General features: G+C 40.9%; 1 protein-coding gene across 1 annotated transcript; it reads right to left on the bottom strand.

The window, feature by feature from the left end:
• Window positions 1–1,877: 1,877 nt before the first annotated feature.
• Window positions 1,878–11,416, bottom strand: LOC114294145 (uncharacterized). Its single transcript, XM_082905317.1, has 5 exons — window positions 11,292–11,416; window positions 3,275–3,374; window positions 2,778–3,134; window positions 1,970–2,644; window positions 1,878–1,889 (listed from the first exon to the last, which is right to left on the bottom strand). Exons 1-5 carry the CDS (start codon window positions 11,414–11,416, stop codon window positions 1,878–1,880), a joined length of 1,269 nt encoding a protein of 422 aa, XP_082761443.1.
• Window positions 11,417–17,235: the final 5,819 nt, after the last annotated feature.

Raw genomic sequence — 17,235 nt, 5'->3', positions numbered from 1 at the left:
ATTGTAGGCAAATCAGTCAGCGTACCAGATGTGATAGATCATCATGGAGTTACACTACTGGTTTATGGCTTGGGGATTACTGAACGTGTAGCACATGAAGAGGTTTCTACTGCTGGTGGCAATTCAGTCAGGCTTGAGTTGTTGCGAAGTCAGTTTGCTGGTGTCACAGATTCAGACCCCGAGGAGGCTATACAGTGCGCTACTAGAGCTTATTTGTTGTTTTTGTTGGGATGTACACTCTTCAGTGACAAGAGTGGCGGCGGCAGGGTTCCTGTTGTTTACCTTGGCTTATTGATGGATTTGGGATCCATTCATACTTACGCCTGGGGTGCTGCTACATTAGCATTTTTATACAAACAGTTGGGGTATGCTAGCCGGTCCGGGGTTAAGCAGATCGGTGGTTATATGACTCTTTTGGAGGCATGGATTTATGAGCACTTCCGAGCATTCCGACCTCACCAGAACATGGGCTACAATGAAGACATGCCACACGTGTACCATTGGGCATCTAGGAGAGAGGCGGGTTCCTCCATTGATCATTTGAAATCTTTTCGAGCTGAGCTTGACAGTTTAGTAGCTACTGATGTAAGTTTACTCGTCCTGAGATAATTTTAACACTTACCCTTTATATACTTTAATTCAAAAACACTTTACGTTTACAGGTTATTTGGGATCCATACCACAGCTGCAGAGACCAGCATCCATGTAACCTGGTTACGTTCTACCATGGATGCTTAAAGTACTTAGACATGGTCGAACCCTATCATCCAGATAGAGTTCTGAGGCAGTTGGGCAGGGTTCAAACCATCCCAGATGCATTGCTATCTCCTAGTCGTGGTGCTCGAGGCAACATATCTGCACGATATACAGTCATGTATAGATACTTGGATAGGATCTGGGAGGCTTGGGATAACCACGTGTTATCTGAGCAGCAGAGGAGCGCACCAGTTCGTCAGCCTTGGGAATGTGTACTGAGTTACATGCATTGGTATAAGAATATCACGCACCTATATGTTGAGCACACTGATGAATCGCGGATCCATGACCATAAGGATTTCAGCCAACATGCCGATGTAATATATTATCCTCTTTTATGCATTTGTAACTTGCTTTTTATTTTCTGATATGTTCCCTAACATGTGATATTCTTTTCAAATGCAACGTATTGCACATGCACTGTAGATTTCATATCCTATTATTGAGGCTGGTTATCAGGAGGGGATTCAACATCCTCATCGACTTTACCAGGCTATCGAGACTATGATGCATGTCCTTGAAGGTCAGCACATTGACGAAGCTGGACCTAGTTCTGCTGGACCTAGTTATACTGGAGGTCGCTTTTTATCTCCGACATTGACATACAGTCGTAGGCCTAGGCGTAGGCATATAGCTGATTCGTGACATATTATTTGTTAGTTGATGTAATTTTTGTGGTGTTTTTTGTAAGATGATATTGTTATAATGGTAACAGTGGTTAATATTTTCTTATTAGAATGGAATGGCAACAATGGTTGATACCATTGAAAATGACATTTTATTATTAGAATGGAATGGTAACAATGGTCGTTGATTTTGTAAATGATATTTTCTTATTGCAATGGAATGGTAACAATGGTCGATAACGTTCAATCCATGCCACAGAACACATCAACATAAAAAACACATCCATTAATTTCATCCATAATTCTAACATTGTCAAATGCATACATGTGTCATGCGACATCAACAACATCAAATGTCTCTCGAGTAGCTACATTATTATGAATAATGCCTTTGAAATGTTGAATGCGACGCACATATGCATCATCCTAGTCGACAACGCAAGGGTGACTGTATTTTCGCCAATTAGTGGCTATATGAGGAACTGGAAGGCCTGGCTACAACAAAACCTGCACCAAATATCAATTGAGTCAGTGGTCATACCTCATAACTTCTTGTACATGCACAAATTGATAAGTTTCTGTTATACCTGGACGAAATGATTTCCGTTGACAAACCCAATGGCAATCTCACGTCTATCAAGTAGAGGTACTGGCACTGTTCTAAGAGGTAAAAAGGTGAGACATTGCTGTAATGACAAGTGGGATAACACAAGATTGTAGCACGATGCAACAAGATGCCCCATGTCTGGCATAGTCATCCAATGTGAGTATCCAGGACTGTCTTCAAGGTATGACAATATGCTTGTGAATTCTTCAAACCTTTCGTAGGACCTATAAAGTGTAATGTATTCCTCTTTGTGTGTGTGCAGCTCACCCAACAGATCATGCCTAACCTGAGCCCAATCATCTTCTGTATGACCAATTGAAGCAGCTATAGCCCTGAAACCACAATTCCTATCTGCAGCTACATCCTTGACAAACTTAATGTATGGTTTCAACCCAGAAGGGAAAACATCAACATATGCACCAGGTTTCACTGTTCTAGTAATGTATACCTTCCCTTTCGCATTCACCTTCTCATTTCCCTTAACAGGTCGCTTCTTCTTGGTTTCCAGAGTAGAAGCTAATGTAGTGATTTGAGTGTCCCTAGGTGAGAAGGAATCATGCCCAGATTGCACCAACTCAAATGCACACGGGTCACGACGGGTAGAAACATTGATCTTCTTATGATCCCGATGACGTGTTTTGGGCTTCACCTCCGGCTAAACAAGAAAAGCGCTTCCCGCTTCCCGGATATACAATCTCTTTCAACTTCTTCAAAAGCTCCAACCGCATGGTTCTATCACTTTCATTAAACTTGTTCACAAACAACTCTACTTCTGCATGACAACTCACCTCTGTTTCCTCTTCTTTCTTGCATATGGAGATATGAAGTTGCCTCCACTGTGAGTGTATGGTAGCAAGTGGTATAGGACGATCTTGTCTGATGTAGTCAGCAATCTCATGGGCACAAGGTAAACCATGAGTGTAGCGAAGGACGCATCCACAAGCTTCAACATCAATACCAATGGAATTGGCTCTCTTACTCTCTACGAGCAAATACTCCAATGCAGAGATAGACACATTACCCCGTAGCTCCCTGAACTGAGAAGGTTTAAATTGATGTTGCACAACAGTTAGACTTTTCTCAAATGAAGCCTTGATATCAGTGTGTTGCAACTCAAGCAGACTGTGTATTTTCTCAAATGATGCCTGGAATGAGACTTGACATGAACCCAATTATCTTTTAAGTTTTGCATGTGCACTCTCAGCCCTGTTCAATTCAATGTAAGCCAAATTAAAATCAAGTACATGGCACTTATTAATAACATATTGAACAAAAGTGATATTACCGGTTCGTTGTAACATTGCCACAATGCATACACATGTCTGTCCATGCCACCACAAATTTCTCCTTGTAAAGAACCAACCAAGTATCCATGACGTATTTGACTGCATCAGGATAACTACCGAATTCCTTAAGTAATGATTTAAGATGCTCATCGTATTGAATTTCAGAAGATGAATACACTAAAGAGTTCCACTCATGGTTGAACTTCTCCTATTTCTGCGGTGTCTCAAACATTTTCTTGCATTTGGTCAATACATTCTTACTGATATGCCAACGACATAATAAATGTCTGCCACTCGGGAATATCTTCTGTATGGCATTCATCAAGGCTAGCTCTCTGTCAGTAACAATAATTGTTGGCACAACAAAACCATCCAGACATCATGCAATGTAGCTAACACCCACGCATAGTTATCGACCCTCTCATACTGTAAGTATGCGAAAGCTACAGAGAAAGTCATTTCAGTTGATGTCACTTCCACAATTTTAAGAAGAGGAAGACGATATATGTTGGTTTTATATGTGCACTCCATAATTAATATACGTGGGAAAGACCGAAATAAGTCCAAACTGGTAGGATGTGCCCAAAACAAGTCTGTCATAGTCATCGTGGATTCTTCAGAACGATGGCGCTCAATGTAATTATACTTGGCCAATTCACCCAATAAGTGTTGCATCTGTGATCTTCCAGCTCTCTGTACCACCCTATTTCGATGGCGTACATTGTAAATGGTTTTAAGTGTGCTTACATTGAGGGCATCTCGCTATTTCAAGGTTACTAGGATTTCTTTTGGCCGAACCATGCTCTTTGACATATCCATTAACAATGCTTTCTGATCCTTTGATACCCTCCTCGCATATGAATGTCCCTCAAGGTGCTCCGCAGGTGGATGGTTATGCAATCCGCATACTACGGTCAATGTCCATTCATCATGTGTGGTAAACCTGTGAGCCCTCATATCAAAAGGACAACCACACTTCTTCGTACCGGTTATTCTTGATGTATTGTTGCCATCATGTTTTAACTTCTTTGTCGCTCTATATTGGCCACTCCTCTCACAAGCAAGATACATCTTGGGTCTTTTTTTCCCTCCACCTTAGTCTGATGTTTTGATTACAATGACCAAACCATTTCTCTTTCCAACTTCACGTACCCAGTTGAGCAATTCATCCTTACTTTTGAATACCTACAAAGTCAAATAAATATTATCAAACATGTACATTTGTTGAGCAATTCGAAACATAATCATTATAATTTTGTAGAGTGAACCTGTTCAGTTGTAAATTGAGTAGTGTAATCCAACACAAAATCCGTACAAACCTGACTTCCTTGAGTTGACACATATTCCTACATGTTTTGTATAACATTACAAATTTTTAATGGCATTATAAAGATTAATTTGTAATTCGAAACTGTAAATTTGGTATGCAGTTTGCAAATTTGGAATATAAAATGGAAAAAAAAAAAATTGTACTTCATTCATAAGTAATTGTCCGAATTTATTTTAAAATTTCGGAAGTTGAATGTTGTAAAAGTTAACTTATTTCGGACAACAACTTTCGAAATTAAATACTGATTTTGGACAACAACTTTCGAAATTAAATACTTATTTCAGTAGTAGATTTCTGAACAAACTAATATAATTCGACTCTAGTTATTCGAACGACGCTGGAAAAAAAGAAGAAGAAAAACTCACATTTCCTTTGCTATGTTTCTCATAAACATTATTTGCTGATTTTCAGAAGACGAATCCTCCATAAAAATGATGAATGAGGAAGAAGCTATGAATGAGAAAGGTTGATGCTTTCCTTTCTAGCTTAATGTATGATGAATGAGTGCATTGAGAAGCTACGAACTTGGAGCTTAATGGAAGAAGCTACGAACTTGGAAGAAGCTACGAATGAGTGAATGAGTACTTTCACTTCTAGCTCAATGGAAGAAGCTACAAACTTGGAGCTTCAACAGATGTGAAGTCTGGATGGATGTGTGCATTAAGACGTTTTGAATTGGTATGATGTCTAAAATAGTAATTTCACTTAGGGATAAAATTGTAATAAAATTAAATATCATTAAGTGTGTGTATAGAGGGGATTTGGTGTGTGTAGATAGAAGCTCCCCTCTACACCACTTATTTATTTATTTTTTAAAATTACAATTCTATCCCTCAATAAAAATTATTCTTTTTGATATCACACAACTAAGCATCTTAGGTCCTGTTTGTTTTGGAGGATATATAGGAGATTAGGATTGAGATGGAGATGGAGGTGGAGGTGGGACCCATTAATATTGTGTTTGTTTTGAGAGATAGAAAAGGGATTGAGATAGAGGTTCGAATTAGGATGGGCTTGGAAGGGGGATTAAGATGGAGGAGGTGGATGTAGAGGTGGTATTAGGTATTTAGTCCTTCGGCTTAGGTAATTATTTTTTTTTTTTACATGCTGGGCATTTTTTTTTTTTTGAACATTGATGTTTAACATTTTTATATTTTTTGTTAAGTAAAAATCATAATTTTATTTATTTTAATATTTTATATTTTTTTTATAGGGTAATAATTTAACAATTCACACACTAATAACTATCATCAAAACAAATACAATTTACTTAACCCCCTCACTATCAAATCCCTCACTATCAATCCCCTCGCTATCAATCCTCTCCATTTACTACTGAAAACAAACGGAGCCTTAGAGCATCTCTAATGATATTTGCTATTATAGTATTATCATTGCTATAATTTGACAATGAATAGTAGTAAATTGTCAAATTATAGCAATAGTACTCTAATGGTCACATGTTATTTTGGCAAATCTCAACCAATTTTTCCTTCAATTTTGTAGGTGTTATTTGGATATAGGTTTTTTAGTGATTTTTTTATTTATTTATTTTTTTTTTGTCTTTTGTAACCTTTTTTAAAAAAAATTTAAATATTTAAATATTTACATTGTACCCTACTAGACAAATATAAAAAATTAAAAAAATGAATTTTTTTTATATATAATTCACCTCATCAAAAAAAAAAAAAAAAAAACACCAAACTACAAAAAAAATTTTAAAAAAAAATAAAAATAATAAAAAAAAAGAATAATAATAATAATAATAATAATATAATAATAATAATAATAATAATAATAATAATAATAATAATAATAATAATAATAATAATAATAATAATAATAATAATTTATTAACTACATTAAAATTGCATAGACCACTACATTACATTGCAAAATAAAAGCTATATTTAAAAAAATAATAAAAATTACATTGACAAATAAATGACATTGCAAAATTAAAAAATACATTTTTCTGTAATTATTCATTAGGAGGCAGGAAAAAATAGTAATTTAGGTTGCTGACATGTGTAGACCACTTTGCGAAAATCTTTTTTTTGCGTATTATGTAATATGCTCTTGTCTAAGGGTCCAAATGAGAAATATACTTAGTCATTATCAAATGTTCTTTCTTTTTGATCTCAAGTTTTTTCATCTTTTGCAAATATTTTTCCTTTTTGATCTCAAGTTCTTTCATCTTCTGCACTACTTGAACTCTTTTTTATTCTCTTTCAGTTTTTTTCATTTCCTTCTCAACAAGGTATTGGTTAAATGTCTCCAACAATTATTAAATTTGTAAACTTCAACTTCAACACCTTGACTTTTTTAAAGCAATTCTTTTGTAGATTTCCTATCCATAGGCCTTTTACCCTTTGCAGAGACACTACCCTTACTAATTGGGTTATTACCAATAGTTGGATTGTTACCAACACTTGGACTATTATCCTCTTCAGGGTTTACACCAATTTCCCTGCCCTTGCCCTAGTGCCCCGGTAGACGAGATAGCACTAACCGTATCCTACTCCCGACAATACGATGGTACATGTCGTCGCAGACGCCGTGACAACACCACCTTCGCCTATTACCGCCAATATTTCGACACGGTGGTGACTCGTGAGGTAATCTGAAACTCATATTCATTTCTACTTTATTTCCATTACTACTGCTCTAGTCGATACTCTAACAACTGACAGTAACTAACAACTATGAATTCCCTATTTACAGATCGATTGGTAGCCTTGGGCGATGATGCCGGCTGGGGTATAGGACCAGTATGCTGGATCTTGGGCTACATCCCGGTATCGGATCCTGCTAGAGGGTCCATTTTACCGAGCATGATTTTTGGGTGAGCAGTTCACGCGCCAGACCTTGGGCCTACCTGCCCCGGTTGTTCATGCTCCACCTCCAACATCTATGAGGACAGCCGATAGCCTTCTAGTTGAGGTTATCGTTTAGTATATAGAAGGCCAAGATGTTGATTTCTTCAGAGGGAGGGAGATTACGCGACCTTTATCCGGACTTATCTCATGCCACTCTTGATCGGAGTTCGTGCGGGCGATGCTGCAAGTGCTCCTTTGGCTAGAGAGGCTGCTCATGAGGCCGAGGCTGATATTGGAGAGGCCCCTCATACTGTACATGTAGTCAGTGGGCCAAAGAAGAGAGACGTTGCTTGCACTCCACGGTATCCAGGTATTCTCCCTTCTTCGTATGCATTTCATTGCTTACTCGTACTGTTATGCACCACACTACACCGATATGCAATACTCATACTGTATACTGTCATGCATTCTGATATTGCCTCATACTGCACTGACACACCGCACTTTAGGCTAAATATGCCTTCTGCATCATACTTATATTGTATACTACATTCTGCAACATACTCATACTGCATACTACACTCTGCAACATACTCATACAGCACCTGATAATCCAATACTTGTTTTTTCAGACTCCACCTGTACCGATGACACCAGCGGCATCGGCAGCACCTCTTTCAGCGGTGGGGAGGAGAGGAAGACAAGCCCCAGCACACATCCAGGATGAGCGCCGAGGTCGGAGCAGAGGTAGGGGTGTTCGGGTTTGGAGTAGCGAGTCCTAGACAGAGGAAACCACCTCCTCTTTGAAGCCGACTCTGAGTGGAGATGACGATGAGACCAGCGGCACCGAGGAGGCAATGAGCCGACGCTTTGTGTCTGAGAGCGAGGACGATGATGCTAGCTCGAGGTCAAGGAGTAAGGAGGATGCCGAGACCGACTCTGAGTTAGGGAGTGGAGATGGCAATGCTGGCTCTGGTTTAGAGTCCAATTCATCTGCTGATAGCGGCGCCGACAGAGATAGTGCTCCTGAGTCCCTTCCGAGGAAAAGGACGAAGAGGGTCTCTCGAGTTTGATGCGATCGGCACAGATTTTTGTACTCTTTTGCTTATTTTCTTTTGTTTCAGTAGCTTAGCACTTGTATAGCTTCAAATAGGTCTTTACTTCTGTTTTTTAAAAACTTGTATTCCCTTTTTTGTAAAAACTATGATCGGGAAAAAAGCCCTGCAGTTTTATGAAAGGAGTTTTGTTTTACATCATGAGCACCATACTCACATAAAAACAAAAATGGAATTGAATTGAAATTGAAAACGCTTGTATTGGAATAATGTTCTTAACTGGGTATTGAGCCAACAACCGACTAAAATACAAAATACAACTCGATAAATGGAAAACAATGTAAAAACAACCTAAACATAGCTATTTACACTTGCTAAAAACAAAAGACTCAAAACAAGACCTCAAAGCACAAAGACTGGAACAAAACCACACTGCCCAACTACCAGGCCAACAAAAGTTGTCAGCCGGCCACTAAAGGGAATGGCCGGCCAAGTGTTATGGCTGGGTAGTTGGCTGACAGTTGGCATCCACTCACACAACCTTATCCTCCACAAAAAGTCTTCCTTCATTGCGTCTTCGACAAAACCTCATTTTTGCTGTAGTTTCTTCTCAAAATAAAGATATTCCTCGTCAAGAAGCTCAAGGATTGGATAGCTATTTTGGATGACACGGAAAAGGTAAATTTTCGGGGTTTCAACATAAATGCACTTTTTTCGTTGAGCCGTACTCCACTTTGTTTTCCATTCCTCCACGCTGCGGTCCGATGTTGAGACCCGGTTACACATTTATTTCACTTCGAAGCACAATAAATGTGTTTGAGTCTTGAAGAGTTTCAAGCATTGATGAAATCCTGGCGTGATAAGGAAATCATGCCCCTGCCCCGTTTTGGCCATGCACGGGCTTTGAAACGGATGTGTGGGCTCACTTTGCACGAAGCTTGATCTTTGGCTCATGATGGGGAGCTAGATATACCCAAGTTGATTCATCGATTTTCGACATTGGGGACAGAGGTGACCTTCTTTGGTGAGGTTACTGGCAACATGTCCTCTATTTATGTATGCTTACACACTTTCTTCTTGCCTCTAATTATAGCGGAGCCAGTATTAGGTTGATCAAAGTGGCTCAATGCCTGAAAGAAGGCAAGAGCTGCATTGGTTTGGCACTGGCCGAAACCCTGATGGGTTTAGATGCTTTTCATCAGCGAGAGACTACTCGGTTCGCAGGGAGTCCGCTGCTTCTCCAGGTATTGTTTCCTACCGTTTCTTATTTTTGATTCTCATATCTCCAGGCACTCATTTTTATTCTTCTCTCAAGCCCCTTTCATACTTTTTCTTTCCACGCACATCTCTGTATTTTTAATCTCTCTTATTTTTCATCCCTTCCCAGATATGGTTAATGGATAAACTGAAAATGGTGGACCCTTGCCCCAAGTATTCTACCGAGCCTACTTCTTTCGTCAGCGACTAGTGGATTTTCCCTCAGAGGGATGGTAGTGTCACTGGATGTGCGGCAGATCTGCAGCCAACATAGCTTGGCGTTGCCCCTAGCTTAATTTAACTGAAATGAGCTATAGTATGTCTTGACAACCGGGTATACAGTTGACTGGCCTCACGCACTGCGTGTTCTATTTTCTATTCAGGTCCAGATGCTAGTTTGGACATAATTAGACTTGTTCGGCATAAGGGGTGGAATACACGGCTCTATTTCCCGTTTATGGTTCGCACTTGACTCGGTACCTCACTGCTTAGAGGACGAGAGAGCTTCTGGCCTTTGCCCCTAGCTTCAGTTACACCCTTTCCAGCGAGTGCTTGATTTGGTTCGAAGACGAGACATAGGTTGGACCATCTTTAGCTGCAGAGACCTCCACAAGTGCGAGTAGAAGACATAGGACCACTTGACTTATCTGTGTCCCTAGCTTATTGCTTTGTCTTTTCTTTTCAAGTTTTTATGATGTAAAAAGAAACTTTGATTTAATCAGAGAGTTGGAGAATGTACTTGTGTTGAAATCAATGGAATTAAAGTTGTGAGCACTAAAAGTTAAAATTTTAAGAAAATCAATTCGTTAAAACTTTTCTAAATAATTTGCAGAAACGGTCACTACCTGACACACATGGAATCAGTCCGCAAGATGCACAACCTTGAATCAAAAGATCATAAATGTTCACAATTGCATTCATCATCACTGCTCTCCATTGCAACTGGCACTTCTGCCAAAATGAAGATAACACAACCAAGCACAGACGACAGACAAAGATGGCCCAATCAAACAAATGGATAGGACAGCTGAGTAGGAGATGGTTACAACCGAACTTCAGGATGAAGTTTCCTATATATCCCAAAGGTGAGAATCAGGCCTTACGTAGTTCGGTTCTGGTGCACTCAAGTATTAACTCTCTCATTTTGCGCTCTTACATTTGCAAAAGTTGCCCTTTCGGGTTTTTGACCTTATGAGCTTAGTTTTTCTTTGTTTCTAATTTTTCATGCTCTAACTTTTGCCTAGGTCACCCTTTCAGATTTTCAGCCTAGCGAGCCTATCAAGGGTAGTATTTCTTCAACTTGTCCATATTGATCAGCTGTGAAAACTCCAGGAGGTATAAATCCATAAGAATAATCACTCCTCCTGATCAGATAGCTTTGATGATGTAAGAATCAATCCAATTGGGCCTGAACTTGCCCCTAGGGTCCTGGATGGGAGCTCGGTTGTCTTTGCGCACCATATCTCCTTTCTTGAGATTCCTAGACTTAAACTTCTTGTTAAAAGCCCTAGCAATTCTGCGCTGGTAGCCCTGGATGCGATACAATGCCTTCAACCTTCTCTCGTCAAGCAACATCAATTCTTCGAATCTGCTCTGCTGCCAATCTGCCTTCATTATCTGACACTTCGCCATAATTCTTAGCGATGATACTTCAATCTCAATTGGCAGAACAGCTTCCATTCTATACACTAGAGAATAGGGGGTCGCCTCTATGGATATCCGAATTGACATTCTGTAGCCCCAGAGTGCAAACAATAGTTTGTCCGACCAGTCCCTGTAAGTTTCCACCAGCTTCCGTAGGATGTTCTTGACATTCTTGTTAGCGGCCTCAATAGCTCCGTTGGTCTGTGGTCTATATGTTGATGACTTGTGAAAAGCCACGTTATTTCTCAAGCAGATCCACCACTTCTTTCTTGAAGTGTAAGCCGTTATCTGATATGATTTCATTCAGAACCCCATACCGGCAAATGATGTTGTTTCTAATAAACTTGGCCACATGCAACGCCTTCAACACAGAGTAAGACTGAGCTTCCACCTACTCAGTAAAATAGTCAATCGCCACCAAGATGAACTCATGTCCATTTGACCCCTTTGGCGAGACTGAGCCGATAACGTCGATTCTCCAAATTGAGAAAGGCATGGCGAAGTCATGTTGTAGAGCTTTGACAGTGGGATATTCATACGATTGGCATGGATTTGACATTTGTGGCATCACCGTACAAAACCAATACAATCCTCCCCCATAGTTGACCAATAATAACCTTGTCTGAGAATTTTCCTGGCCAGCATCACACCATTCATGTGTACTCCACACTCTCCTCCGTGGATGGCCTCCATGAGACGCTTCGACTCCTTTTCTTCAACGCTAAGCTTGTACATTCCCAGATGAGCTCTCTTCTACAGCTTATCCCCGCAGATAATGAACTGGACAGTCAGACACCGTATTTCCCGTTTATCATTAGCATTTGCCCCTGGTGGATTCATATCTTTTTCCAGAAAATTCCAAATGTCGTAATACTAGGGGTTCTTGTCTTGAACCTCATCTATTGCGGGAATAGTCTCATAAGTAGGTGTATATTTCTGTTTAATGATGATTGGACGCATCTTCACTCCTAATGGAATGTCTACCATAGAAGATAAAGTTGCTAGCGCGTCAGCAAACCGATTGTTTTCTCTCAACAGACGCGTAAACATTAGTTTTTCAAACCTCGGAATCAGAATATCCAGAGTTTGATGATAACCTTCATTTTCTCCTCTTTGACTTTCCAGTCTCTGTTAGCTTGAGAAACAACCAAATTTGAGTCTCTGATGACGTCCAACCTTATTGCCCCTAGTTCTAGGGCAGCTTCCAAACCAGCAAGACACGCCTCATATTCTGTTTCATTGTTGGACACTTTAAACCGAAGTTTGAAAGATAGGGGTATATGAGAATCATCGGGTGCTATCAGTAACATACCTATCCCATAATCGTATTGATAGGATGCCCCATCAAAGTACATTGTTCATGTTTCCTCTTGTACCTACAGAATGTCTTCATCTGGGAACCGGTACTCCACTGCTTCAACTCCTTCCATTGGGTGGTCTGCCAAGAATTCTGCTACAGCTCTCCCTTTAACTGATTTGCGCATAACATACTTGAGGTCAAACTCAGAGAAAAGAAGCAACCAACGAGTTAGCCTACCTGTAAGCGCAGGTTTCTCAACAAGCTATTTGATGGGATCTAATCTCGAAACCAGAATTACAAAGTGAGCTAACAAGTAGTGCCTTAACTTCCTAGTAGCCCATACCAAGGCTAAGAAAGCTTTCTCTAGGGGAGCGTAGCGGGTCTCATAGTCCAACATCTTCTTGCTCAAATTGTAGATGGCCGTTTCCACCTTATCTTTAGATTCTTAAGCTAGCATGCACCCCATGGTCGAATCCGTTACCAACAAATACATAATCAAAGGCTTTCCCGGCTCTAGCGGCAACAACACAGGTGATTCTAAAGGTACTGTTTGACCTGTTTAAAGGCGAACTAACATCGATCATCCCATTGGAACTTCTTCCATTTCTTCAGGAGACCAAACAGTGGTTCACAAGTCAAGGTTAATTTTGAGATAAATCGTCTTATGAATTGCACTTTACCGAGAAAGTTGCGCACCTCTTTTTCTGTCCTTGGTGGTGGCATTTCTAAAATGACCTTCATTTTGGAAGGATCCACTTCAATTCCCCTCTGTGTGATAAAAAATGCTAGCATTTTTCCTGTAGTCACCCCAAAGGTGCATTTCTGTGGGTTCAACCTCAATCTGTATTCCCTGATCCGTTAAAAGAATTTTTCCAATGCGGTGTAGTGGCCTTCTCGCTCTTTGGACTTGACAATCATATCGTCTACATACACCTCAACCTCTTTGTGTATTATATCGTACAGAATGGTGGTTGTAGCCCTTTGATATGTGGCCCTAACATTTTTCAACCTAAAAGGCATGACTCGGTAGTAGTAGATACCCCACGGCGTAGCGAAAGCAGTATTTTCTCTGTTTTCCGGTGCCATCAAAATTTGATTGTACCCAGAAAACCCATCCATAAATGAAAGTAAGGCATGGCCAGCAGTGAAGTCTACCAACTCATCGATGTGCGACAGTGGAAAGTCGTCTTTCGGGCTGGCTCTGTTCAAATCCTAGAAGTCGGCACAAATCCTGGTTCTTTCTTCCTTCTTCGGAACTAGGATGATATTGGCCAACCAAGTCAGATACTCGAACACTAACAAGAATCCTGCATCAATCTTTTTGGTGACCTATTCCTTGATTTTCAGTGCCCAATCTAGACGGATTTTGTGCAGTTTATGTTTGACTGCTCGGGCCTTAGGGTCAAGAGGGATCCGGTGCTGTACAATCTCAAAGTCGATTCTAGGCATGTCTTCGTAGGACCACGTGAAAACATCTTTGGAATCTTTTAACAAAGCGATTAAACACTCGCATTCCTCGGAAGACAACGTGGACCCGATCTAAACTAAGTGTGGATCCTTCTAGTACCTACATTAATGGCAATGATTTCATCAATACAGGGCTTAGCATGCCTCACCTCCTCTCGATTAATCAAGTTTTTCAAAGCTAAAGGAATTTCTTCCTCTTCATTTTTATTAAAATTCTAAAAATATTGGTCAATGCAATAAATCAGCGGCACAGAGAAGTACACAGAATCTGTAGTGTTCTCATTCATAAGTTTCGGCCCTTTGGTTACAATAGACTCAAAAGAGAAAGAAAAAGGGGTCCTCGACAGGACCTTGGCATCCGGGTTGTCACCTCCAAGAATGCTAGACTCAGACTCCCTGGATGATTTGAATCTGATTCTGACCTTACAGACTTAGTGGAATTAAATTTTGGCTCATTACCCGATTCAGAACTGGAAAGGAAGCCTTTCTCCTGCTGCCAAGTAAAACATGGTGCCCTTGATGCATCTAGAATACCACTAGTGGAATCCACACCCAATTTCTCTCCGATAAAGTTATCTCCCAAGTTCTGCGTGTTGGTCTCAAGATCTGTCAGAAGATTAGCCAATTCTGCCCCTACTTCAGCCTCGCTGTTGTCTGAGTCATCTTCTTTGCTCCAGCTAGCGTTGATGCTTGGTTCATCTCTTTCTTCATTATTGTCTTGCAACTGATGATCAAAGAAGATCTCAAACTTGGAGACACGCTTCTTCGAGGAATCCATCCAAGGCTCGGGAAATCCATAAAAGGGGAAATCCTCTCCCTCTCTAACAAAATGCCCATTCAAAGCTTTCCAAATTAACCTGTGGACGAGCTCATAGTGCTTCCCAGCTTTCTTGGCATTGGCTCTAAACCTCATTTCTTCCCCATTTCTTATCCAGTCCTCTTTGGTGGGCATATAGCCCAACCCAAGGGCATGCGGGTTGGGTGGCACCTGTGCTAGTGCTACAACACCTTTCCATTCGCTCCTTTTGAGCCCTATTTTCGGAATATGCTGTAGCTTGTTCATGAAGTAGATGGACTGGGCACTGACGTGCATGCCTTCGTCCGTGGCTAATATTGTCTGCACTACTCAAGCTTCCGCTAGAGTGAATCCCGAGAGGAATACATTCTCATCACCATGATTGATCTCTAGCAATGGTGTAGTCACCTCTGGCGGTGGATGTATGGATGAGTTTCCAAAAATGGTTGGTAATCCTCCCTCATGAGGATACTTCAGCATTTGATGGAGGGTGGAGGACACAGCCTTCATATGATGTAACCAAGGCCTTTCTAACAGCAAGTTAAAGGTAGCTGGCACATCCAGTACGTGGAACTCGATCTCTTACTCAGATGGGCCCACCTAGACTCGCACTTTCACTGTCCACATGACTTCCCTGCTTGTGTTGTCATATGCCCATATCACCTAAGTCGTGGGGATGAAGTCTGCCGGTTTGAGACCTATCGCATAGGCAGTGCGGGAAGGACAGACATTAATGGCAGAACCGATGTCTACTAACACCACTGGTACCTACTTCTCTCTATACTCCATGAATATGTATAATGGCTTGTTGTGAGCCAATCCTTCCGGCGGCAGCTTTTTGTCAAAGAAAGTGAGCATTAGCTTGGCTCCACTTGGAAAGACCAGGCCCACAAGTTGCTCAGGCATAGTATCAATGGACAATTTAGCTTTATACATTGCCGACAACACTGCTTGTCGGTGCACTCGTGAAGCAATAAGGAGTCCCCAGATAGAGATATCGACTTGGATCTTCTTGAGCGGCTTCAGAACTAACTCTTCTTCCAGCTACTTCTCATTCTCTTTCTCGACCTCCCGGTCCTTTCCTGATGGATTTGCTTGATCCAAGTGTAGAGGTTTAAAATATCATCCGCTTCTAGTGAGATGGTCTATCTCCTCAGAATACCATGTATTATTTGGGATACAGTCTCCCCAGTCTTCATCAGTATGAGCCAGATGCAGATCACATCATCCTACCACTCGCCATCAGCTGCCGACAAATAGTTGTCCGACTCTACTTGAATCATCTTTACAGTATAAGTGTCCCTCTTAGGGCGACACACTGTTACTGTTTTTTAGCTGTCTTCAATTATTTCTTTCTCAAATTGCTTCAGCGCAGCTTCCTATTCAGTATCTATGGTCTTCACAACACCCACTTTTTGGGTTGATTTTCTCGCACATGTGCTCTCTAGCAGTTTTCCTTTCTTATCAGCCTTCTCGGATACCATAACTACCTCGGCTTTCTTTTTCTCCAGTTTATCCCCAGTTTTTTCTTTATTGTTGATTTCATCACTCAACCACCCTATATTATCAGTTGACTTGTTCAAATCAAACCACCCGATCTGCACATCAGCCTGGTCTTGTTCATCGAAGAACTGCAGGTTGTCCAGATCTTCTTCTAGGTCCGCCAGATCATCCAATCCCTAGTTTGGGCCATCCTCTCTGCCACATTAATGTCTCATGAAGTCGACAACACCACCTTAGGCCTGAGTTGAGTGGTATGAACAATGTAATGGCTCGGGTCGTATTCCCTTTCAGATGAGTCCTCGGGACATTCCGATGACAGACTAGTACCTCCCGCCTAGGTCAACACCTCTTTTACTGCAAGTGTTGTCACCACTGATCTTTAAGGCTTAGTTTGTAGGTTGGATGTGTCCATCACACACAAGTTTGTGCCCTCCTGAATAAACAATAACGGTTTTGGTAGGTGGGAGGGGGTAATATAGATACTGGGGTCATAGGAGGTGGACAGTATATAGATATGGTGAAGATTTTGAGGTGGGAGAACTTGGTTATGGACAGGGAGCAAGTTGGTGGTTACATGTGGTTTCTGGGGTAGAGCGATGACCTTGTTGTCAATGAGATCTTGAATCTCATGATGCAAGGGGAAGCATTTGGTCAGTTTCATGACCGTGCTGCTGGTGGAAAGAATAGTATTTTGTGGGGTCATGCTTGAGCGGAAGAGGGTCAGGATGTGGGCGAGGTTCTAAGGGTTTGAGGTGCCCTTTCTTGATCAACACCTGCATGGTTTTGAAT

Source organism: Camellia sinensis, chromosome 14 (assembly GCF_055761805.1).
Source record: "Camellia sinensis isolate YWXY chromosome 14, ASM5576180v1, whole genome shotgun sequence".
NCBI lineage: Eukaryota > Viridiplantae > Streptophyta > Magnoliopsida > Ericales > Theaceae > Camellia > Camellia sinensis.
This window is presented reverse-complemented; position numbering and strand designations above follow the sequence as displayed.